The sequence below is a fragment of the Anser brachyrhynchus genome, assembly GCF_964034855.1.
Source record: "Anser brachyrhynchus genome assembly, chromosome: 1".
Lineage (NCBI taxonomy): Eukaryota > Metazoa > Chordata > Aves > Anseriformes > Anatidae > Anser > Anser brachyrhynchus.
The window spans coordinates 189,136,723-189,163,081 of record NC_137694.1 but is presented as its reverse complement, the minus strand read 5'-3'; the positions used below and the strand labels follow the sequence as shown (position 1 = coordinate 189,163,081).

Here is a 26,359-nt window from a genome sequence, read left to right as displayed (position 1 = left end):
CATGCGTGAAAGTGATTGGCCTTTTACAGCCAGTAATTTCGAGATTTCCTCCCTCATCACCAACTTTTGGCTTAAAAGTCAGTAATTAGCAATACTAAATGGAAACAGTTAAAGAGGTATCAAGAGGTATGAATTTTATCCAAACAAGGGAAGGAAATCCACCTGAATTCCCCATACATCTTTATGAGAAGGTTCACACCAGTGTTAATCAAAATAACATTCCTTAAATAATGGAAAATTCACTGGCAAATTCACTTGACATGTATTGCTTATTAAACTCGACCAGTTGTGGCAGCATCTACATATATTCAGAATCTACATAGTATAATTTTAAACAATTTTGTTTGTTTTTAAACGTAGGAATTTCCTCTCACGTTCTGAGTCGTTGCTTTGGAAAGTTATTAGGTTTTTTAGTTTTTAGGCCTCGAGTCTTTGTTACTCAGGCTGCTGACCTGCACTGATGGCTTTGTTACAACAGCCTCAGCACTAGCCACACCTGAGATTGTCCAAATAAGCTGAAGTCCCCTCACACAGCTCAACTGCACATAAAGCATCGCATTTTCAGGCACTACATACTCTGGATTAGTTCCAGAACTGCAACCAAGTCAACTGTATGCTAGGAATACGAGGAACTCATGGTTTAATGTAAAACTGCATGCAAGGAATTGGATGTGATATGCAAAAGGCATGGATGTATTCCTTTTTCTGTATTAAACCTTAAAAGTGGGAAAATTTGCATCTCCATGCTACACCATGACGCAATAAGTAAAATTAATTGCAACAGTTTGCCAAGGGTCAGCTTATACAATTGATATGTTGTTTTTTAAGTGAAGTATCTGTTTGCACAACACAAGTGTGATAATCATAAACTTCTCCTTGGAACAGACCTCAGAGGTCACCTAGCTGAACCCCCTGCTCAAAGCAGCGTTAATACACGAGTACTCGTTAATGACACAGGTCATACTCTTAACCTTGCAGACCACTAATCACGTGTAATCCTCAATCATACGCACTCAACTGCCTTTGAGGGCTTTAGTTGTCCGCAGAAGGGTTTGTGGGACCAGTCATTTGCCACACAGTACTTATAACCACGGTGCATTATAGTATGTAAGTATATACATTATATACAGTTATATATATATACACAATATATAGTGTATATACTTACAGTATGTGAGTATATACACTTTCATTTCACGTTTAACGTCTGCTAAGCATGTTCTGTTTTGAGAGCAATTTCGGAAGTGGGCCTTGTACAAGGTGTACAAGAACGGGGTGGAGTGAAGTAGGGGGTGATGAACTAGTGAGGCAGGATGTACACAGGTGGGTCCTGGCTTCACGTTACGTCTCACGGGTTGATGAGTACAGGACAGAGGTCCTGGTCTGAGAGAGACCTATAAAACAGAGAAATTAACAGCACTGGCACCAGCAGTCCCTCATCATCCATGCCGGTGACTGAACTTCAGTAAATAAGCTTGGGGATCTCTGCTTTAGTACACTGGTTTCATTTTGTTCCTCTAGTTTTACTCTAATAAGGATCTCCATTTCAGGTTTGTATTCAGTTTTACACCTTTTCTTTCCATGCATTAAGCAGTGATTTAATATGGCACAGCACTGACAGTAAAAAACAGAAGAAAAAATTAAAATCACAGAAACAATCCAGATGTAAGAAGAAAAAGCTGAAATATTTTATAAAACCATGATTACCCAACAACGCAAGCTGAATTACAAAGGCAGTTCGCCTTACACTAATTCAGTAACGTCCCCCTGTTCTGAAGCATGAAATACAGTAACAATTTACACTATACAGTGATACATGAACTCTGGGACACTAATTAAAGAGAAAAGAAAAACTCATCTTCTAAAGAGTGATTTTATTTAGGTATTTATTACCTTCTAATATGTATAACTTCAGATATTAACAACTTAATTAAAACTAAGTTTATATAATGGAAAGAGTACCAAATATTTTTATTTGGTTCATTCATTAGGATTTCATGGTCATTTTTGTTGACTGCAGACTACTGAAAACTATAAGAATGTTCTTTAAATGGTAACAACAAGAAAAAGAGCAGTAAGATGTACAAAAAGACTGGCTGTGCACTTCAGCAGCTTTGATAACCTTGCTCTCTCCTACCTTAGAGGCATTTTTGAACATCACTATTTCAAGAAATACACAGAAAACCTTCTAAATTATTCTTAAATTTAACTTAAACTTGTTCAAGACATTATTTACCTGCCTTCCCAAAGCATTCATTAATAACCACTGCTGTATGTTCGATTGCATAGAAGGCCTGTCCCTATTTGACCCGATATACTAGTCCTTAAATTACAGGATACTCCAAGATGTGTATTTTACTCTTAATTAGCCACTAAAAAAGTTAATTACACCTTCCAAAAAAACTTTCCCACCAGTGCATCAATCACAAAAGGGACACGTTGGAAAAAAATGCAGGTAGGATGCTACTGAAAAACCTCTGAGTACACATAGCATCAGGTAATGTGACAATCTTTTTGCAGCAGAACACAAATCTGACCGACCGCTCACCTGGCTCGAGAGTGCCAGTGCAGAAAAGAAGCTGAAAATGAGAGATAAGATGCATTCACAAACAGAGAATATCTTCAAAAGCAAAATTTCCATCTTCGATATTTTTATAATTTTGACAAACATATTTAATATTTTCTGATTAACAAACACTGATTATTTGATATTTTTCTGCTTAATAAAGCTGAATAATTGATTCCACTAATTGTTTAGGTTCCGTCCTAATACCGAACTACACTGCTTTTCTGTTTTAGAAAGCCCAAATTCACCGAAAACAACTTGTTCGTAACAAAAGCAACTGCATCTGCATGGTTATGGTAACTCCATACATTATTTGACATTCTAATTGAGACAGAAAGCTTAAAACCTGAACGCCACGGAACAACTGACTGTCCTGGCACCTTGTCTGAAGGAGAAAGGAACAAGCTATGCGGGGATGCTTTTGTGATATCGCCTGAAGACAGATATGTGCAAACCTTGCCAGGTGCTGCTGCCATATAAGAAGCAGCTTAGTAGATGTTGATCGAGTTTTTGTCAAAGTGCAAAACCACTTTCTTGACAACTCGGACTAGAAAACACGACAAAACGATAGTTCTGAATGTCACTTACACTGCATTGTGTACAGAGGACTACCCGAGTATCCAGGTGATGTGACAGCACACCTCAAAACCTTCTCCATTAACACACTGCAGGCTGGGTGAAAATTAGCCGTGTGGCCAGTTAATACCATCTCTGGCAGAAGGAAAAAGCACTGTCAGGCTGAAAAGGACAATTACAGCCATCCCCTTCTGTTTTAAAGGCAAAGGTGGAAATTACGTTTTATGTGGAACAATTACTGAACATTATCACGGCTCTGGAACATATTATTTCTAATTGTAAAGCAGAAAGAAAGGTTGAGGGATTGACAGGGAAGAGGACATATAATTAGATCCATTTAACAGGCCAGCAGGCTGCAGCACATGAGAATCAGAGGGGTGATAAGTTTACAGCAGCAAACAAGAGGTGGCAACTTGTGGTTTCAGCTAGAAGCTGAACTGTTGATATTTTGGGCACCAAGGTGAAAAAATAAAATATTGAGAGTAACAGATTTGGGTTTGTTTCCTCCTCTGACCACCTCCCCTCCACCCCCAAGCAACGGAGGATCTAAGTTATAGGAAAACGCTTTACAAACAGTTCGGGAAATTTGTGTTTGTTTATTTATTTGGGAAGGATACTGGTCTTCAGGCCCAACATTTGGGTTTTGAGGGAGAAGAACCACACACATTCCTACAGCAACCAGCACAGCAAATTCAGTCTTGATGTGGCCTTTAAGCACCACCATAAAATAGATAGTTCGTATGTCCGGTTTTACGTCCTGCACTTCACAAAGACAGATTGTTTTCTCTGTTTTTCCAACCCCACCTGAAGGAATTAATTCAGACTTCTTAGCTGTTTCACAAAAACACATTAACACTAAGCCCAGTGCTACTTTTTTAGACTTAAACGCAAACAAAACAACAGAAAACAAAAAACCCACAACCCCCAAACCAGAGGGCAATTCAAAAACAGAAAAGGCTTTGCTTACAGGTATATTTTAAGTCCACACACAACTAGTCCCAGCAAATTTAACAAACTATCTAGACTCGTGCAAATCTGTGAAAAATCAGGAAAGCACGCAGTATGTTGACACTTCAAGACAGATGAGACGGGACAAGTATTTTCAAACTGCTGAGAATAAATTTTTTCTTTGCATTTATACAGTACTTACTAGAAAGAGATGCAAATAATCCTCTGCACATGCATGTCAGTAACTATAAGAGTACAAGCATCCTTACACAGGATGTTTTCCTAAATTATTCGTAGAGGGCAAAAAAAATCTGAGTTTAATTAAGAGAAGGACCACAAGATCATGGGGTTGGCACTGTCCTAAATTTCAGCTCGAGTATATAAGAGACTGGAGGGAAAAGTCTGTGATGGACTGGTAACAATATGTCAGGATACGTTTAACTAGATAAGCAAGAATGAATGACTTCTCACTTTTAAAATGTTCGTGAAATTTATCATTGCTCCTCTCCTTTTCCTAGTGCAGACTGCCATCCTACCAACACAGAATCAGTTTACTGGAAGAGACTCCTCCAAGTATCAGAAGCTGAAAATTTTGAAAGCTTGAAAGTAACAGAAACTAGAATACACAAAAAAGTGTCTTGGAGCAAGTTACAAACTGTAATAAGATCTGGTTCACCTCTTAGCCAGCACATTATTTAATATTCTTCATTCCACTAACATCTAAACCAAGTTCTGCAGGCAGGATATGTAGAAACTTTCCAAAACTCATAGGGGTTCATCTTTTATTAACGTGTTTGATTATTGCTTGTTTTCAAGAAAATGAAACGGGCAACTTTCAAAGTAACTTTGAAATCCGAATGAAGTAACTAGATCCTTTTTTAAAGTGTCACGTGTTAGATTCAACATTGTATGTTTGCATAGGTATAATTTGATTTTCCTTTTATAAAAAACACGGAAAAGAAAAGCAGCACAGATCAGCAGCATCCTGATTTTCCTGAGTCCTGTAAAACACCACCTTCAGATGCTACTGCTGAAACTCGTTGTTCTCAAAACTCGTAAGTCACCTTACTGATAAATGGCTTTGAATTCCGGCACGAGTCGATCATTTCAAACTACAATCACAACTAAGAAAAAAGAAATCACACCTTAGAAATCTCAGACTTCCACGCAGCAAAACAGAAAACCAGTACAAAGCCGAAACAAAGGGAAAAGGGAGACTCAAGTAAAACCTGCCTTTAGAGAGCAACATCAGTAAAACAAACAAAAACACACACAAGAAAATATAATGAGACCAGAAACCAGCACATCTTACCTGGGCATGAAGTATTAACCATGATTTTTTTTTTTTTTTACTTAATTTCAAAACACTTTGCTTGCCCTAATCTTTTTTATTTTGACTGTCTTTTAACCAACGCACCTCCAGACTTTCAGATGACTTTTTAGAGTCCTTGCTGTTACAAACAAGCCAACGAAGAAAGATCTTGGCAGTTACAAAACCCTGAATTTTGCTGGGCTGCTGTTATATCACCTCGTGTTGGTTCCAAGTCAATCTCTCCCATCAGCACTAACATTTATGCTGACTTGCAACGTAACACCGTGATGCCACAGGAACATACCCAAGCTGTACTGGAGGAATCCTAAGGACACAAACACAGCGACCACGATCAGAAAAAACAAGCCTGGTTTCACACTGTCAAAGCTGCATTGCATCACTGATGCTTTCCCACTAGAAATACTCCTGAAAGCAATTCATTTCTAAAAATCCAAAACCTGCTAAGTTTTGACTATTGTTCCCAGTTGGATTGGAGTCAGAAAGCTACAGGCTGTAGGACAGGGGGGTAAAATAACTCAAAGAACAGAATGAAATGTAAGAAAAAATAGTTTGAAGAGCATCTGCAATTCCCAAATGGAAATCTTTGCCATGATTACAGGGAACACTGCATCAAGCTTAAAGTGTTCCGTTTATAACAGTTTCCATCTCTGTTACAGAGCAAGAAGATGCTCCTGTTAAGGATGACAAAATAAGAACCACCCTTAAGAGTCAGGGAAACAAACAAACAAAAGCTTTACCTCAGAGCAGTGAATTGATTTCTCTTCCTTTGTCAAGGCTACAGATACTATAGTAGGGTAAATGCAGCATTTATTTTCAAAAGTTCAGGAGAAAAATAGCCATAAAAACGTCTTATAGGAGGTTTTTACTCCAGAAAAAAAAAAGAAAAAAAGAAAAAGGATTTAAATAGGTCGGCAGTTAAAAAAAGAACCAAGTGCATGTTTTGGCTAGTGATTTTATAATCCTCGTCTCAAAAAAGAGCTCCTTTCCTTTGGTTAAGATACTAGTATGCAATGGCCAAGGGATACTGCAAGTACATATCAGCATCAGTAACGTTAGTAGTAATGAAATAATCCAGTTTGTGGACTTACAGTTAGTTATGAAACGCAAGAAGAATACAATCACTGAAATCTTGACTTTATATACACAAAAACTATCAAAATTGAGATTATCATGACCATAAACTTTCCTGTTATAATGTTAACATAACATTACTGATGTATGTAAGCATTAAACAGGAAAAAAACAAGAGGTATACGTAAAGTTAATTAGTTATTGGATTCTTCTTACATTTTCAAAAAGGTACTTTGTACATTTAAATTTTAATTTTGTTAGTTTTTGAAAAAGAAGAAAGAACACCAGGCAAACATAAACCCTGAAAAACAAAACGTTCAAAGCAAAAATTTTCAGTTGGTACCTCCCACTCCGTATTTGATTTCTCGGGAACCATCAACCATGCAGTGACAATCTGGTTAGAAGCAAGCAGCCAACGGGTATGTAATTTGCATGTGAAAATATTTTTAGAAGACACACATGAACAGCATATGTTCTCAGCCCGAGTACAATCCACTATCTATATACCCAGAATATTATTTCCCCAACATTCATAATTATTTTCCAGATAATAATTCCTGGTACAGACACATTACTCGTTGAAAACAACATGTTTATCAAGCCTTAGCACCACTCATTTTTTGAGCTCACCTTGGGATGGGGGTGTAAAAAAGCCTCTATACAACTCGTTTTTCTCCTCCATATCTGAATATACTAACAAAAAAGAAAGGGAAGTTTTTTGCTGTTACATTGCATGTTCAATTCCCACATTAAAGAGGCTTCAGTCATGGAAAGAGCTCATTCCACATAAGCCTTTTAGAAATAAAATAATTGAAAATTAATTCTTAAACTGTTTTAAAGTCTTTACTGCAGATATAATTACAAAACGGGGAGATTATGTTTGAAAAGACTACCAAAAGAGGACACAAAAGTTAAATCAGATAGGTAGTACACTTGCCTGAACCCAAGCAGCTTCAAAAATCATATCAGAAGTCCCTTCTACTCTTCCCATGTTAACTACATCCAGTTTAAAAAGATGAAGACAGAAGTCAATGAAACCAGAAACAAGTCATGTGCTCATGCACTGTTAGTTAACTAAAACTAAACTACATTTAGTCAAACCAAACTATGTCAGAGAAAACAACATTTGAACAAATCGCAAGCCTGACTAGATCCTAAAGCCTTCCAGCCCACATCTGGAACATCCAAACCAATTCCTGGTGACTCTGGAGTTTGCATCGTGTAAGAACTATTACTTTAGCACTGTTTTGTTCAGGCTGAATGAAGATTTACTGCGTTGTGAGCTGTTTCTTTTCTTTGCCAACACGTAAGCTCTTCCTCAAGGACATGGGAAACTCCCTCTTCATATACGTAAACTCAGGTCTGGATTCTTTCTCTGGCCCAAGCTTGCCTTTATTCAACCTGAACGTCAGGGAGGAACACCAGCAAATTATTCTGTGGCACTTCCCAGGATACAGAAAATATCCGAGACCTAAGTTAACTTACCAAAACAGCTGAGGACAAAACCAAAACAAACAAACAAAACCAAAACAGAAAAACGAGGCATTAGCTGACCTTAAAAGCTTAACAGCATTGAGTCACAAATTCCAACTGATCAGAGAATTACAGTTTATAGAAGGGCTTTTTCAAAGTCAGTCCACGCTAACAAGCAGGGAAAAAGCCCGCTTAATCATTCTAGAGCTCAAATACACACAAGCAAACAGCTTTTACCCCATGATGTTAGGCAGTATATGCTTATGTTTGATAGAAGCTCAAAACAAATCAGTGGGTGCTAGTCACCCTGGGGAAAGTACAAACTTGAGCTACAGTGAAAAGAAGCTAAAAATTTATTATTAAAATTAATATACAGAGCATATATTAATTTTCATACACCCAAACACTGTATTTTAACCGTAAGTAAGCGTTACTAGTGCTAAAACCACAACGCCCATCGTCCTAAAATGCCACGAGGAAAATCACTGCATGCATACAACTCTGGTCAAGTTACACCGCAACATTATTCAACGTATTGCATTATTTGACCAGTTTTAACATTCAGCTAAACTGACTGAAAAAGAGGTGAAACGCACACGCCGTGTCCGATGTGCTATGTGTGCAGAAACACTGGCCTCGATGGCTGTAGGGCCAGCTCCCCCCCTACAAAACGTACCCCAACGCGCTTTACACTCCTGGGGAAAAGAAGTAGATCCTCCACAATGAAACCAATGAGAATAATGGATCAAAAGCCAAGGTTAAAAAGTACTCCTCACAAAATTATTACCAAATGTCATTGCAATCTGTCTCCAGTCAGGCAAACAACACCCTCCAGTAAAGACACCCTAACACATCAATTCAAACTTCAAACCATCGCTATGCAAAGAGAAGGAAGAACTCATACAGCAAAAACCAGCTCACAGATGTTACAACGGAGCCAACAGACTATTATTTCACGACGTACAGCATACAACGACAAATGTTTTTTTTTCAAACCCTGACCAAGGGTGCGGTGCCAGCAAGCCAGAGGCAGGGAGCAGGCACTTGCCATGGTATCACCAGGAGGATTTCCAGGCTCATTGCTCTCCCCAGCCCAGGGGACACAGCCCCAGGTGCCCAACACCAGTCCCCTTGATGGCACCTAATGCTGTCAGCACCGAGCTCCTCGCAGCCTAAGGAGGGGATGCGTTGGCAAGCGAGCATCACACACCCAGCGATTCCAGCCTCATCTCCTACACACCCAACCTCCACGGCCGACCAGGAGAAGCCCTCTCGGCCACCTCAGCGAGGAGAGCCCTTCGCCACCGAGGGAAGCGAGGAGCAGGAGGAGCAGGAGGAGCAGGAGGAGGAGGAGGAGGAGGAGGAGGAGGAGGAGGAGACGCCTCAGCCCCCTCGCCCCCCCAGCCCGCAGCGCGCAGGCTCCCGACATGGCGGCGGGGAGGCGCCGGAAGCTGCGCGGCTGAGGCGGGAGGCGTGGGGCGGCAGGAGCCCGGTGGAGGACGGAAGGGCCGCTGGGGGTCGGCCCTTGCCCGCCTAGCACGCGTGGGGCAGCCCGCTGAGGGGGCCCGGGGAGCCCGGGGAAGCGAAGGGGGGCAAGGGGAGACGCCGAGAGCCTGGCAGCGGGTGAGTAGTGCGGCGTCCAGCCCCCTGGCTCGGTTGGGCTGTGAGGGAGGTGGCGGTGGAGCGGGCGCCTTGCGCGGTGCCGAATGCCGACTGAGTATTTCTTGTCAGTAGTTGTGGGTTTAAGGCGCGTGTTCCCTCAGGGAGCGCTTGGTAGAAGCACTGCTCGATAAAACACCCGCAGGGTGAGGTACCGGTGTGTCTACGCACGCATGTTCCCCATGTGCTCTTTGCCGGTGCTCTGACGATTAACCGTGTATTCTTCCTTCTACAGCCGTTCCGTAGTATGGATCACACTGGATGTGGACTAAAAACTAAGGAGGTTGTTTAACCGTAGCTTTATCTGAAGCACCTGGACACCTCTTGGTGTCGAAGGGCAGCAGCCAGCTCCAGCTGCAGTCCTAACCCCCCCCCCGGCCCCCAGGCTGGGGCTCTGCCTGCACCAAGCCCCTTCCTGAGATCCTGCATCTCTTACTGGCAGCTGCAATAAACTGCACTAGTTCAGGCTCTGCTTTTGACATCTAACTCACCATTTTATCACAACGGCTCAATGACATGACAATAAAATGCTTAATCCTTGTCCCCTTCTTATACGCTCATCAAAGCATTTACCTCAGGACATTTCAGAGAGGTCCAGCTCTCTTTTGGAACAGCAGAGCAATCACATTGCAAGCTGGCTTGCTTTGCAACATCATTCTTTTTATCTTTAGTTTGTTGTTTAGTTTCAGATTTAAAAAAAAAAAAAGATGTAAAGAACACATATATAACAAGTAACACAGGGAATATAAATTTGTATGACTTTTTTTTTCCTCAGACCTTAGTTTGTTTCTTTTCATCCTTTCTCTTCAACATTCCCTTCATGAAGGAATGAAGACTTGTAAGGTGATTTACAAGGATAGGTGTCCCTATCACCTTTAAGCAGAGAGATTTTCTCTTCACTGAAATGTAATCACTGTTCTGTCACCTGCAGCTTGTAAATGATTTTCGTTTTTATTGTGTCACAAGGCATAGCTCCTCTTATCAAAAAGCCAAGGTCCCTTTTAGTGTAGAAGTCCTTGACACTTTCCCTGTTTTCTGTCTTCTTTCCTCCACAGCTCATCAGACCTTTTCATAGGCCGATTTAACTTATTAAAAATAGCAGAAAAAACTGCTGTGTTTTACTGAGTTTCCTGCTGTTTTGTGTGTTCAGTTAGCTTGTGGAAAGGCTGGTGAGGATGTGAGCCGCCAGGGATGGTGTGGGAGTGGGAAAGAGGAGAAAAGAGAACAGAAACACCCCTATCATGCAGCAGTGAGCCTTTGGGTCAACTAGGGAACCATAGATTACCCAGGGAACCATAAGCAGCCCAGTAATTATATCAGGTCCACAGCACGTTTTGCATTACATTTTTAAATTAAGAAAAGTAGCAGAAATGTTTTAAAGCACGACCCAGTAAGCTTGAAAGCACACTTCTATCTGTAATGCAGACATTACGCGTTACTACAATGGGTTGTGTCAGTCCTTCGTCCAGCAGGCTTTTAGGTGGCTGTTTTTCGTGGCAGCTGCAGATCTGATGTGCAGTTTTTGTATTTCGTGCAGCAGTTGCCGGTAGCTTGCTGTGACGTTACACATACTGATGTACAGACAGGCCCCTTGGACCCATTCTGTGCATCTAGGACTGGCAGACCGATTTTATTCACTGGCGGTTTATGTATGAAAAAAAATCAATTAATAACTTTGTTAATGTTTATTATATTCATAAGTGCAATAAATGGCGTGGGCTCCTGCGCTGTAGCGCTACTGCTAGAATCATTAAGGTTGGAAAAGACCTTCAAGATCATCTGGTCCAACCATCACCTTACTACCAGTGTCGCCCGAGGAGGCATTGTACATCTCAAAACAGTGTTTCTGCTTTAAAAAAGAAGAGCAGAAGTAACAGAACATACAGAGGGAAATGCCTGGGGAAAAAAAAATTAACTTTTGAGAGGGGGACAGAAAAGTAAACAGAGACTTGCAAAGAAACAAATATTGTTTATAAAATCAAGGCATTATTAAAAAGGAATAACCCATAGGTTGTTAGTGTTGCTGACCTTTCTGAGTGCGTGAAGATGATTTGTATTTATGTGGTGAGAAATTGCTTAGGGTTCCAGTCATGTCATCTACATATTTTGTTTATTTTAGAGACCTGACACTGCTTCAGGCCAAGGAGTTGTATGAAAGCCCTCTGGAAAAAGTTAGAGACATTCTCTTTTTAGCTATAGTGCGGAGCATAAAGTTGCTATGTATTTTAGTACGATTGATACCTGCACAACTTCATTAGTTCTATAAAAATAATCAAACTCCTGGCTAGATTAAATATATGGTAAGAGAGAGTTGAGGCACGGTGTCATAGTGCCATTGCTGCCATGTCAGATGTTGGAGAGCTTGGCTTTCCTTTATAGTCCAATAGACTTTTATACTTTTAGTTAATCTACTAAGTTTTACCTTGAGTGAGCCTGGGACCGTGTTGCTTGTACACTTTCACCCTACTTTGAAAACTAAACATAATCTCTAAGGCACACATGGCTTGATACTTCATCACCTTTAGTTAAAGCCGTTAGTTTTATAAGTCAGTTTATGCTATGCTGCAGCCTGGTTAATTCTGAAAAGTGCTGCCGAGCACCTTGAAAGTGTCAGCAGGACACACCAGCATCTCGTTTTGACCTTCTCAAGTGGTCGTAGGGGATTGATTTGAAATGAGTTGTTACGTTTTGCAGACTACACTTTTAAAAATGTAGTAATACTGTTGATTTTTAACAATCTGTCCAGTTCTGTAGGGTCTCCTTTGCCCTGGATTAGGGATGTTTTGGGGTTGAAATGGTATTTACTCGGGTCTCCGAGAATGCCTTTTCTCAAAAGGAACTGCAATCTGAGTTCTGTAGTGTAAGGAAGTGTTGAAGGGGCATCATGCTGTGGGGAAGGATGTTGGTCAGTGGAAGTAATGAACAAGAAACAGTCATGGCTCAAAGGAAGATACTAACCTTGAAGAATTTGCTATTCAATTTACCTTAACGTTCTTCTGAATCTTAAAGAGATATATATTTATTCTAGCTATTTTTCCGTTTGAAGTCAGCAGGAACAGAAGAATTGGTTCCTGTAGTTTTAAAATCCTTTTCTGACTGGTTCAAGATGCAGTTAGCTTCAGTGCCAGCGAAGGAATGGGTTTATAAGGGCTTAAGGAGCTGCTTTCTGATGTGTCTCGCTTGTTTGTACTGAAGTCTTCGACCATAAGTGTGTGTGTATGTATGACATCTGAGAAAGGCAAAATTTGGCTCTGAATTCCAGAAATCATACGAAATGGACTCTGTGATGTGAGTTGTAAAACATGGAATAGATTTATGTAGCAATGATACTGCAGAAGAACTTCAGTTTGCTAGGAAGTCTATAACATCATTAAAATAACAGGAGAATTTTCCCCACAGTAACAGCAGGATGTCCTTCTGTAGTTAGAAATGGCTACATTTGCAGGATAAACTTTTTATAGTTTATTATGCATTAAAGTCACTGTTTTGAAAGCTGCTGAAGTGGTTTTTGGGCTTTTGGTTTTGTTTTGTTCCTCTGCAGTTACCTATAATTGTGTGAGAGCTCGTTGCCATTTTTAAAGAAATTCCTTAATTCTGAGGGTTAGATACAGTAAGATGAGATGCCTGGGCAAGACATCAACATTTCTGCCAAGTATAGTGCACTTGGAAAATAAATGAGACCTTGAGGGTGAAAAGAATAGATAAGTTTGCAAATTCAGGGCCTAAAGCTGTTAAATCTGGTATGTGACTTGATTTAAACTTCTATATGCAGTAGAAAGTAAGTATTTTCCATCGAGAAAATACTCTTCTGAATTCACTCTCACAGAAAATATGGGCTGCATTATTGCTGGTATATTTTTTTCTCCAAAATTTAACTGATTTTTTCTTTAATTGTTGTATTCGCTTCTTATTTTTCAGGAGTCTTTGAAAAAATCCTTAGTGGTCATGACATTGTTACAAGTGACATAAATTAGCCAGTGGCTCAGAGTGATGGATACCCAGAAGACTACAAATGGTTTGCAAGTGATTGGACAAGGGACTGGTATAGGGAAATCGACACTCCACATGGTGGGGTATTTGGGAAAAGTCAGTTGAAACTTATTTTACATGTGTGCAAAGTTCATATTTTTCTCTGCTTTGAGAGATTTTTAATTGGTCTTAATTTTACCAAAAAATAAATAAATCTCAAAATTATTTTCCACGGAAATCTATAACAATGGCGAAAGATTATTATAACCAGATCTGTGTCTATGAACTTCTTATGGGCACTATTTTTATGACTGTGCATTCCTAAGAAAACTTATTCATAGTTCAAAGATCTGAGCTTGTATTCCCTGGCAATAAGTGTCCTTTGGTTTAGTATGAATAAAATGAAATGCTGCATAATTGTATTGTTAAAGATAACTTACTAAAAATTTGAATGCTTAAGTAAAAAGATAAATTCACAAAGATCATGCTACCCTATGAATAGATATCTTATGAATAAGGACAAAACCTAATCTAGTTGACTTTTTTATACTATGTTAGGTGTTACATGCTTCGAAGTTATACATTGCTTTTCTATTTTGGTATGTATGTATGTCTTAACTTGGGATAATATATAAAAAACAAGTTTTTCAGCTGTTTTTTTTTCTTTTATTTTTTTTTAGAGCTGTAATTCTGTGGAGATAACTTCTCCTGAGTATTGTCCAGTCTGCAAAGCCAAGGGCCAGATCCAAGCTTTACGCACTTACCGAATCAATTTTCAAGAGTCCATTTTTCTTTGTGAAAATCCTCAGGTATTACACTGATTGTTGGCTTGTGTCCAGGCCTGTGCCATAAGGATTTACGCCTCTGGAGATGGGGAATGGGGGATTCGACTGCATTCTCCCAGTTGCAGAACAGCCACGTTTGTAAGACCCTACCAACGTGTGGTCTAGTGCATCGGGATAAACTGATAGATAACCTTGCCAGTTTTGGCAGCAGTAAGCTTTCAAGCCAGAGGTGATTATGCCAAATTTTTGTACCCTAGAGGAATGGACTTTGCAGAATGAGAGAAGAGGGCTCTCCTTAGCAGAATTCGGGTGTCTTTCTGGGGCTGGAAGTGGAGAGTTTGGATTTTGCTGGAAAAGCAATGTTGATTATTACTACTGATATAATTCACAATTGCTTATAAGACAGTAGTTGGATAAAATTATCTTACATATGTTGAATTTACAAATTGATTTCATTAAAGTATCATTTTACACAAGTTCTACATTCCATTTTGAGAATGTTTGTACTTTTTTAGCTCTTGTTCACCTGAAATTGCATTGTAGATCTCATTGTAACTTTCTCCCTTTCCTTTAGTGTATCTACCCACTTGGTTATAAACCGTTTAACAGCATCGTTATTTCTGCCGATTCAGAAAATCACCAAGTTCCATCTACTGATAAGAAAAGGAAACTGTGTGATATCAGTGACTTTTCTGCCATTGAATCAAATCCAAAACGAGCCAGGACTAATAAGGCAGTAAATGTTGAGCAGACTGTTAATACGGACCCTGTTGTCAAAAGCTGTGAGAATAGCTTACCTATCCCCAAGTTAAGTGCACGTGATGTGTTACAAAATGACCAGCAAAAACCTAGTAATGGGGAGTCCTTCAAGCAGAAGGTGGATTTCCAAACGACCACCAACACCAACAGCCATCAAGAAAATCTGCCTGAGACTCCTAGTCCCAGAAAACAACTCTTGCCAAATCCTGAGCACTGCACAACGTCTGAGATATTGCTCAGAGGTGATAAAGGTTCCACGAATAACACAGATTTATGTCTTCAGTGGAGAAACAGGCATAATCTTTGTTGGTTGGATTGCATTTTGTCAGCGTTGGTACACTTAGAGACATTAAAATTTGCTCCAACGGAAAAATGTGATGATGAAAAATGTTTACTCCAGAGACTCTTAACAAAATATAATCAAGCAACTGTGCTTCTGAATACCTGTAAAAGGAGTAAATTAAAAGGTGAGTAAATTCAGATGCTGTTTTTTCATATGGAAACTGATCTGATGTATATATTTGGAATTTAGTACGGTGCACTTAAATATGCCTCCTTTCTATTTCAAGATCACAAAAGAATGAGTTACAGCTCGGTACCATGAATTTGCAGAGTTGTGTGCTTTATCTAGCAGATTCCCAGTAACCTCTGCAGTTGCTTTTCTTGGGGTAAAGGTGCACCCTTTGAAAGCAGACATCAAATACTAAGTATCCATGACAATTTTTTGTGATAACAAGTAGAGAATTTGCGAATCGAGTAGTTAAGACATACTTTTTTTCCTTCCCCTTATGTTGGTTAACTATTGCAATGCTGTTTACGTCTTAATCTTCATTTTGGATCATTTTGGTTGTGGTTTATATCCTTGTGTAATGGGCAGTTGCCTTATAGCACTAAATTTATTCACACTGAGAAATTACGTTCTTCTCTGGCTCCAGCTGTGTTCGCTGAGGAATGCTTCCCCTGGGGTCTGCAAGCTGTGCTGTGGATGATAACGCTTCCTAACCTGTTTCAGTCAGAATTAGTCAAACGTATTAACCTGGTTTATGTTGTCTGGAAAGTTTTAGTAAATACTCACATGTGCAGCTTAACAGATTCAAGGGCTGTAACCTCCAAGTACAGGGGCCACGATGAGCAGCTGAGGGCAACCTCTTATGCAGCACAGCTGGAATTAGAGGAGGATGTGTCACTGTAATCTATTAGTATGGCCTTTGATCATTTTCTGTACTGTCAATCCAGTTTAAGGCTCTTAAATTAAGATTTATTTTTCCTAGTCCTTTTGATTGGACCCGTTGGAGTCGTAAGTCTGAACTTCTAAGAGATCAGCCATTACAGAATTACTGCAGATCTTTGGCTAACCAATACCTTTTATGATTTTTTTTTCAGTAGGCATTCCAGGAAAAATGTATGCTGGAATATATAGACTATAGTACTAGAACAGCATGAGATAACTTAAAGAATATCGTATCTTTCCTGGGAAGAACAGTGGGCATATCAAAAATGGTTTAATCCACCTTGTGGCAGAGAAAAAAGTACTTTGAAGAGGCAAAAAAAAAAAATCCAAATAAATCCTGTAGTAGTTCATATATGCTATTTACCAGAAAGGTTGGTTTTTAGGTTTTCAGATGTTACCTGGAAGCCCTCTACTATCACACCACCTCAGAGATTTTTCCTTCCCCTCTGATGCGCTGCTGCTATGTTTGCAAAGGAGCTCTGGTATGGAAGAGCCCTTTGTGGGGGAGTGGGGATGTTAGCTTGCTTCCCTTAGGAAGGGCGCTCTGATACGGTAGTGTTTGAAAGAGCTTAAACCTTTTCATTTCCAGGAATTGCTGCAAAACGAGTTAGTTTATTTGGGCACCAGTGCAGAGGGGACTGGAAGAAGAGTGTTATTATGGAGATTAGGCGTTGTACTGATTTTGCCCTTCTATCTAATTTTTCAGCATCTTTTACATGTGGCTCTTTTCTGAAACAGTCAAAAACAATAGAGCTGCAAGAAACTGTTTTTACCTTTTTTTTTTTTTACATAAATTTTATAAGCAAGAAATGGTTCCCACAGCTATTCTACATCCTTTAGTTTGTGCAAGTCATGATCTCGATTGTGTAGTGGAAGTTATGTTCTTGCTTGTGCTTATAGAATGTACATGCATAAGTACTATAACTTGCAAATTTAAAATACATACTTTTATATATAAATGTATACAAATTTTAAAATAAGCTTTTAATATTGAAAAGGCTGTCTTAGGAACTTAGTATTTAACATTTAAATGCTTTATTACAAATTGTATTGGTGTCATTCCAAAGCATGTAAGCAAATTTTTGTGCTTTTGATCTTAACGTTTAGGCTTTAAAATCTACTCTTAATCTCCAAATCCCTAGGGTTTTTAATGTCTGCCTACATTAATCTTACATGTCTTTACCATCTAGCTATCGGTATGCACTCTTAGCCATAATTTAAGTCAGGTTGAGTTGTTTGGGGTTAGCAGACTGCAGTAAAACATTTAACTTCTGTAAATTCTTTTGTAAGTTTCAAATCAGTTAATACCAAGCGCTGTCTATTTTTACCAACAGTTTTAGGCAGTTGTTGGTCAATGTGAAAGGTATCTGTTTGCAGAGAATGAGTGCATGTTCACGTATGTGTGGGGAAGGGTAGAGGTGTTGCACATAAGTACATGAAAGCGTATGTATTTTTTTCTATAGATGTTCTTCCAAAAGCAGAATTGCATCTCAATGAAATCAGAAGCAGAATTTTTACGCAGCTTCAGCCTCTGCTTAAATGTGGATTGGGTAAGTAGTCAGTGCGGCAGCTCAGTATTTATTTTCAGAAAACTTTACAGGTAAAGCCTGTTAGCATGTCAGCACATAAAAATATGTACGTACATACGCCTGCAAGACAGCTTGCAAATACATTTTGCAATTTGTGACACACGTAATTTACCGTGTGATTAGGTGTTTTGTTATTTACTGTTTGTGAAGTTTAGAGAGTGTATCCATGTCTTTGTAACTATGCTGCATTCATGAAACTGCCTTTGAGAACAACCTGGTAACACAGATAAATCCCTTTGCTTGTGAGCACTAGAAGTACAGCCTTAGAGGGATAGCTTGAATTAGAATCGTAGCAGTAAGCTTATCTTCCTTTTTGAAGTACTGTTTTCCCATTTCAAACTCAGTGACTCTTTTTTCTGCCCCGTCTTTCAAGGTGAGGAGGAAAGTCCAGTGTTTGCACTCCCTCTGATCTTAAAACAGGATCAACAAGCTGAGAAACTATTTTTGCATTCATTTTCGTGGAAGTTTGAATGCATATGCTGTGGCTACAAACACCAGGACCGGTGAGCCTTATAGATATATAGATAGCTTCTGTGTAACTGTTGTACCGTACCTTTTAAAATCTGCATCTGTTAGGTGATTTTTCTTCACATCTCTGGGTTAGGAACAGCTTAAGCTTGTTGGTGAAGTTTTATGTGATTCTTTAGGCTTGCGTTTGCAACTGGTTTAATTGTGTCATGTCTTATCTCATGAGTCATCTCTTCATTAAGAAAGAAATATTAGGTAACCGCAAGTCCCTGGCCATGCCCACTCTCATCTTTTAGTGATGGTGTACAGATTGTTGCTGTTCTAAAGAATGTGTGCCTGGCACACATTTGCTGTTGAAGGATATCTGTAACGTTCACTTGGATTACGAAGAATCAGAGATTTGCAAACATAATTTATATATTTTAAAATAGTATTACAGGGAAGTAATTTCTTGAGAATTGATTTAGTTCGTGTAGCTGCAGGTGCCAGCTGGTCATTCTGGCTCCTTTTAAGAGTCAACAGAAGAGGCACCTTCAGAAGACAGCTCATTTTACTTGAAAAATACTTGTTTCTATCCATTATTTAAAGTTTATACAATAATCTAGATCCACAAGTGCGAAGAGACTAATTATATCTGTTAGACAGCCAGCTAATGTGTAGTTCTGGTTAATAAGATGTGTTCGAGATCTTTTGTTAAATACTTTGTTTTTTAAAAGGTTGAAAAATCTGGGGTAGGTTGAATGTAGAGGAAATCCTTCCTGTGGCTAGTGAATGAAGAGGCTACCTTACTTCGTATCCCGTACCTTGTGTTTTCGTACAATATAACCTCTGTGCAATCTTTGCTCTGAATGTACTGTCCTTTGAAAATAACTCCTTGTTTAACATGTATTGTGAGGTAGTTTGTTACCACTTCATTCTCTCCTTGACACTTTGTATTAGCTAGTGAATTATGCAGATCCTGGTGGAAGCTCTGTCTTGCACTGAACAGGGAGCAGAGATAACATGCTAAGGGACAAAGAGCAAATAATGCGCAACTGAAGGTCACGGAGCTGCTGAGAACAAACGGGGACTGATAGTGTTTGGCAGAACTGAATCCAGCGCTCACTTGGTTGTGATGCAGTCACAGTGGAATTCACACAAATGGCATGCATCTGAATAGAATTCGTCTTTGTCACAACATTTTTGTGACTTTTTCCCCTTGTAAAGTGCGTATATTCATTGTTTTCTGATCAGCAAGTCATCTTACTCTTTTTTTTTGTGTGTGTGTGTGTTTCCAGATGTAGGAAAACACTAACAACATTCACAAATATAATCCCCGATTGGCATCCACTTAATGCTGTTCACGTTGCTCCCTGTAATAATTGCAGTGACAGATCTCAAAGAAGACGGATGATTTTGGAAAAGTAAGTTTGAATATGTGAACTTGAAAATAAAATGGATAAAATTCTGGGACCTCATTTACTGAACATAGTATCGCTTTCAAAAACAACCTGTTACCTTAGGTTTAAAGAGGTGCAGAACTTTAAACTCTGATAAATACTTAAATGCCGAAATCACAAATAGCATTTAAAAGGGATGAACACTGTAATTTTCCATGAGGGATTTTTGCCACTCTTTTGTTGTAATAAACTGTTTCTTTATTGTCTCTTTATTAGAATACCCTCAATATTAATGATACATTTTGTGGAAGGTTTGCCACATAACAACCTGAGGAATTACTCATTTCAGTTTGAAGAAGATTTCTATGAAATAACATCTGTTATTCAGTATCAAACAAATAAGAAGCATTTCATAACCTGGTCTTTGAATCCTGATGGTAAGAACCATAAATTCTGGTGTAATACTTTGAGTTCTACATTGAATAGTGTTTTATGGGTTATTGAATAATCTCAGCTGTCCATATACAATAACAAGGATTTCTTTGTCTGTATCCTAAACTTCATGTTAGGATTTTGTGAATAACTGTAGGAACTTTGTTGGCCAGGGTGAAGGTTTCATTTTGGTTTAATTGACTTGTTCAGCTGTGTTCTGTCCTCACTGTTAAAAATTACTTGGGTAGAGTCATTTCCTTTCATAACTTTGTAAAAGTTAAAAAAATCCTGTCTAAGCATGGCTGTTGAACAAGTAGTCTTGGTTATTTTGAAGCGAGTTATTAATACTTTCTTGATTGGAAATGGGGAAACCTATGGAACTATCAGCATTAATGACGTATCTCTTCATTTCTGAACTTTGCTGCACCTGAGGGGTGAGAGGCACAAATCCATGTTGCAAACATTGCTAATAGCTTGATGGCCATACCATTGGCAGCAGCAGAGCTTCGCCTGAGCGGAAAACCATAATCACAGAAGGCCAAAAGTTGGCATACTGATTGTCATGCTGGTGCAGAGGAAGTGAGGTGCTGTCTTATGAAGTGTTCTGACAGTATGAAGATTGTTTACTGCCTGAATTTAAGAAGAAATAAAAAGGGGAAACAGCTGGAAAGCACCTGGTTATGAACATCCTATACATCATGTATATGCTCTGTAAATCTATTTATTAATTTTTAAAGCTATAAAATATTTGTTCATGATCTGTGAATAATTTGCCCGTGACGAGGCAGATTCTTAACATGATCAGTTTCTCCTAAGCCCCCCCCTGCTTCCCACTCAGGCAATGAAAAGTTCTACTGAGAAACGTAATTTTAGAGGTAGTTCTTCTCTCAGACGTGTGCAGGTATTTTCAGTCAAGATGTCAACATCGTTAGCGAAGACAAAAAAACGTAGCTTTGTTTTTTGGTTGACCTAGTCTGACCTGTAATAATACTGCTGCAAATTCTGCTTGTGGGTGATCTTTTCGCAGTGGAAACCTCCCGGTTTTCCTCTGATGTAATAAAGAATGGAGGAAAAAAAGATTATTTTCTGCCTGTCAGGGGAATGGGTTAATAAAAATGTTTGACAAGTGTCAGAGGATAGTGACTTCAATTTTAAAAGTCTCTGAGTCTTTACACTGGTTGCTATTTATTTTTCAGGAACTTGGCTTGAATGCGATGATTTAAAGGGTCCATATTGCAGGAGACATAAAAGATTTGAAGTTCCTCCAGGAGAGATTCATATTGGTATCTGGGAAAAGAAAACATCCCATGTGCCAGAACAGAATTCCGAGGCTCAGAGGAAAAATGTTGAAGATTCGCCTCTTAATAACGCACAGTTGAGTTCCACAGGGTTGCACTGTGGTTTTAATAACGCCGTAGACAAAATACTTGCAGAACATCACAAAGTGGATTCCGTGAGAATTCCAGATAAGAAACAGCAGCAGGTAGCTGAGGTTGAAACTCATCATGGCTTAGAAAATCTGGCACACGATGATCTTGTAACTCTGGTGCTCGAAGAGCTTCAGGTTGACTCAGAATGTAAATCACTGTCGAACGGACAGATGGTGGGAAATAACCTTGTTGAAATGGGCACAGTGGAACAGCAGGAATCAGCTCTTTCACCTAACACTCCATGTGAGATTGCTGCAGCTGGTCTAGCTATGAACAACGCACGCACACTACCTGAAAATTCCAGCGTTTGCTTACCTCTACAAGAGTCGAACCCAGCAAATATCACTCCTCCTGTGCCCCAAAATCACAACCCCGACCCACTTGACTCATCGCTTGCTCAAAGCACAGATGACAGAGCTAATTTACTTAACAGAGAACAGGGTTTAAATTCAGAAGTAGAGATAAACCATAAATTGCCACCAGTAGGGAATATCGGACAAAAATCACCTGACTTGAAAGATGCAGGCAAAACTGTAGTTCATTCTAAGGTTGCAAATTCTTCTGCTGATAATAATTCCTTTCAGCCTTCGCACAAAGACCAAAAAAGAGGATTTGTTGGAAGCTGGGTGAAAAAATTGTTAAGCAAGAATACTTCTTTTATGCCTTCAAGTGCCTCAGCTCCAAAGATTGAGAGAAGTTGCAAAACTCCCTCAGTGCAAAAATTAGATGACATGCCGTTGCCAGTTAAAAGAGCGAGTAACTTCGGGGGATTTCAAGGCAGAGGCGTGAACAAAACAACTGAGGCCCCAAAGTCATCGCTTCCTTGGAGCAAAGGTACTAATTTTTTATCAAATTTCAAAGGATTTTCTCAAGGCACTTGTCTTCCTACGAAAAATCGTGCTGCTCTTGAAGGCCCAACTTGGAATAAGTCGGGAAATACGCTGAGTACCTCTGGTAAAACGACTCAGTTCCATTCACCGAGCTATAATGCTGGGAAGGTGGAAGAGTCAGATAGTGACAAAACAAGAAAGCTTCGCCTAAAACTGTTAAAAAAACTTAATGCTAAGAAGAAGAAGTTGGCTTCGCTGGATAGACTGGCGGTGGAACAGATGAAACGTGGAAAACCCGTGACGGGGGAGGTGAGCACCCCGTCACAGACCGAATCTCACAGTGACAGTGAGTTGCTGCAGAGCTTCTTGAGGGAACTGCAGGATCAGATTGATGCTGCAGGTAATCCTTCTGAATTCAGCGCGAACTCGGGGTGCGCTAGCCGTAATAGCAACGATGAAATACTAGCGGAATTGCTGTCCCCTACTTCCACTGTTGCTTCCTCGGAGGTTCCGAGAAGCGAGGATGAGTGCATGTACATGGAAATGGTGGACAGCAGCGGCCCAGCAGCGCTGCCTGCTGAGGAGAGCGCTGTGTCGCAAGCAGCAATGACAAGCGAGGACCACAATTACTACAGTCCTGTAAAGGACAGTAATTACGAACTTCATACCGTGAGCAAACCCGGTGTGAAAAAACTCGCTTTTGAAAGCCCCACCAGGGAAGATATCCTTGAAGATCTGTTCTCCATTTCAGCACCAAGCTCGATGGCTGGTGACATAGATTTACCTCATTTTGATGAAACTCTGTTTGAAACTTGGTAATTACTTGGTTTCTTGGTTTTATTTTTTTCCAACATGATGTATATATTTTGAAACAAATCACTATTAAGTTATATTTTCTAACTAGTTTAGTTGTACACTGGCTGTACTTGAACAATTTGCATTTGAGGTGTTTTTTTTTTTTGGTAAAATTTTATTGTAGTGTACAAGTAAGGTTTTAATGTGTTTTATTTTTCCAAAAAACAGTTATTTTAGCTGTCAAATGTAATTATGTTTTTAATTAAAGCTCCAATGAGTGTTAATTTTTGCTTCTTTTAATATGGAAAACTTACCCATATTTTAATGAGTTTGAAAAATAATTTCAGTATCCTTGATGGTGTAAGAAATCCCTAGGCAGTACTAATCTATTTTTCAGGATTACCCAACTCCTGATGTCTTTTTGTCTAACTTTTAAAAAAAATTGCACACAGAAACAAACCTTCTGTAATAAGAGATGTTTGTACCCTTCGGCACAATTTTCAACACTAAACTCAGAGGTGGTGTTCTGTTAGGAACTCTTCTCAGAGTTACTGTTCTATAAGCTCTCCCTTCCTTGGATCCAAGGAAGGACTGATACAAAACAGTAGTTCTATTTAAAGTTATGGCACATGCTGAGCTGTTATCCTGGGTATCTGGAATATAATTTGTCAGAATATTCTTCCGAGCTAGCTCGTTTTTTTAAGTAAAATGAGTAAGATTTGGGCCAGTGTTTGCCATGCTAAGAAGGGATACCAAATGTAACTTTTATTTATGCGTTGCTGCAAAAAAACCAATAATATTTCTGAGAATCGAAGTGAACTGTAAGTTAGCACCCTTTACTGTTGTCTGTAGGAGTTTTTTGTGGCTAGAGCAGCGTAGCTCTGTCTCTGTGTGAGAGAACGCCAAGGAGAGACCAGGTTGATTGGCAGAAGATAATGAAGTTCATGGCAAGATTGCACTGAGTAGGCAAAGGGAAGAATGTGCACACGCTGGTTGTTTCTGGATCTGCTTATAGCTGTCATTTTGCTAGGTGGGAGTCTTTGGAAATCGTAGACACAGAGCTGAGGGTATTATATGCTAAATTGGATTAACTGTACATTTTTCTTGTGCTTGGAAATACCGAGGATTTTATCAGCAAATCTTTGTTTTGGCCATTTTTAGGGATACTCTGCATTTTTTCACTTAGACCCCAAATTCAAATCAAGTCTTCCATCTAAACTCTTCAAATAGATCTATTTGAACATCATTGTCGATACAGAGTATGGCTACAGATAGAAATGCTCCCTGATAGCCTGAAACAAGTGCAAAAAGTGATGGTAAAACTGTCAGTGACACTGAATGCACCTCGACAAGCTATTTCGGTTGTGATTCCGGACGTGTTTATCAAACTGGCATTTAAGACAATGAATATTTTCATTTTTGAAACACCATTCTTTGTAAAGAATGGGAGCTCCTCTGCGTTTTAGATGTTGTAACTGATACATTACAATAAAAAATAAATCAACAGGTTCTGAATGTGAAATGCCAGTGTACGGCTGGTGAGATGTTTGTCTATTCCCTTATTAAAAAATAATGAATTGTTGAGCAAACCTAGAGTTTGACTTACTATATAAAAACAGTGCCTCTGCACTTGGGTGGATAATAGGATTTTCCTGGGGAGTTTTTCACGCAGTAGTTTCCCTAAGCAGTGGGGAGCTGCCTTCCAGCGGAGATGCCATCGGGGATGAGTTGATTGCAGCTCCGTGCAGCGGTGAAGGAGAAACTCGTTCACCACTGGCTCAGGGCACAACACAGACGCAGGGTTTTACTGCTGCTGGTCCTGTGCAGGTGAGAATCACATTCAGCTGTGATCGAATGAAAACTCCTGGACCAAAGGAAGAATTTGGAATTTCTTGGCTACTGAACTTTTTGTTCCGGACTAGTTCTAAAATGCAGGGTGCATGATCAGCTTTTTATTTGCCATAAAGAGAATAAAAAGTATTCGTTTTCTGTCAATTATAAGTCTACTAGGTGGGCATATAGCAAATACAATTAACACTATTTTGGAGATTTATCAGTGTTAAGGGTAAATTTCTAAAAGTCTGATGGCTTTGTGCACTTGAAGGGATTGTCATTTACATGTTTCTTCACCTCTTGCATCACCTACTTGTTATTTTGTGTCTTCTGATTTGGGAAAGGCACAATCACGGCACTTACCTATTTAAAGGTTCTGAGTTCAAAGTCAGCTCTACAGCAGAGGTAAGACTGAATCGGATCTTACTGCGTCACGATATATTCAAACACTTTCAGTTCAGAGTATAGGAAGAAGAAAGGGCCTTCAATAGTATTTAAAACCAAACCAAAACAGCCTAAGTGCCCAGGAGCTGCCTGGCTGGATTTTTAGCCTCGCCGCCACCAACCCAAGCAGTATACTTGCTAGAGCACTGTTGTGATGCTGATCACTAATGTGATGATGTTTTTCATGGCTGGCTATTGCCATTTATTCTTCCAGCATTGCTTTTTGACTTAAATAGTTTTTGCCTTCCTGACGATGTCTCAACAGAGATCAACCGTGTCTTCTGTGTGTTCCTTTTGCAATACTAATAAATAGCTGCTGCTCCATTCATGAGCAGCTCCACGCCCAAAGCGAAGCGTGTTACTTCCTGAGCAGCTTACTCCATGCACAGCTCCCTGAGTGTCTGCTCTGCTTTAAAGCCCACCCGGATCCCGTCTCGGAGCGGAAGAGCTTACGGTCTAAGTATAGATGTAAGACAGCAGAGAAAGGCAGAGCGAGGTTAACAGGATTATAGGGCTGGTGAAGTTGGCGGTGTGCTGAGCTCGGCATCGCTGGGCACAAGCGCGGCGCGGTTGTTGGAGGGAGCACAACACGCGGCCCGGGGGCACCTGAAGGTGGTGGGGAGGGGTGCAAAGAAGCAGGCCTTCGGTTCTGAAGGCCAGGGAGAAAAACTCAGTGCCTCCGTTTGGCGGATCTGATGGACGCAAGTTGCAGTCCGAGGCCATGAAGGCTTTGTTTAAGCTGGAAGACTAACCTGGTGGGGCCTGGAGGTCTGGAGGCCTCCAGCTTCT

General features: G+C 39.7%; 1 protein-coding gene and 1 long non-coding RNA gene across 8 annotated transcripts in view; one reads left to right on the top strand and one right to left on the bottom strand.

Annotated features, from left to right (window-relative positions):
• Positions 1-9,280, bottom strand: part of LOC308179826 — a 36,884-nt gene extending 27,604 nt beyond the window's left edge. For all 3 annotated transcript variants that reach the window (XR_013940606.1, XR_013940607.1, XR_013940608.1), the window contains exons 1-2: positions 5,508-9,280; positions 3,155-3,946 (exon numbers count right to left, since the gene is read on the bottom strand). This is a non-coding gene — a long non-coding RNA (uncharacterized lncRNA). The remainder of the gene's footprint in view (positions 1-3,154; positions 3,947-5,507) is intronic.
• A 161-nt stretch (positions 9,281-9,441) lies between these two features.
• USPL1 (ubiquitin specific peptidase like 1) lies at positions 9,442-24,815 on the top strand. 5 transcript variants are annotated; one of them, XM_080560511.1, is made up of 9 exons: positions 9,442-9,590; positions 13,545-13,641; positions 14,276-14,404; positions 14,955-15,606; positions 17,834-17,920; positions 18,333-18,462; positions 19,705-19,830; positions 20,083-20,243; positions 21,435-24,815. In XM_080560511.1, exons 2-9 carry the CDS (start codon positions 13,639-13,641, stop codon positions 23,315-23,317), a joined length of 3,171 nt encoding a protein of 1,056 aa, XP_080416637.1. In that variant the 5' UTR covers positions 9,442-9,590; positions 13,545-13,638; the 3' UTR covers positions 23,318-24,815. The 5 variants fall into 5 exon arrangements, with proteins under 5 accessions (XP_080416637.1, XP_080416634.1, XP_080416636.1 ...); XM_080560508.1 differs by having other exon boundaries at positions 9,450-12,914; positions 13,545-13,712; XM_080560509.1 differs by having other exon boundaries at positions 9,467-9,590; positions 13,545-13,712.
• Positions 24,816-26,359: the final 1,544 nt, after the last annotated feature.

Excerpts from the sequence above, each read along its gene's own strand:
- USPL1 (XM_080560508.1), top strand. The coding sequence starts at position 13,617 with ATGGATACCCAGAAGACTACAAATGGTTTGCAAGTGATTGGACAAGGG. Across the intron at positions 15,607-17,833 it reads TAAAAGGAGTAAATTAAAAG|ATGTTCTTCCAAAAGCAGAA; the intron begins GTGAGTAAATTC and ends TTTTTTCTATAG. Across the intron at positions 18,463-19,704 it reads GGCTACAAACACCAGGACCG|ATGTAGGAAAACACTAACAA; the intron begins GTGAGCCTTATA and ends GTGTGTTTCCAG.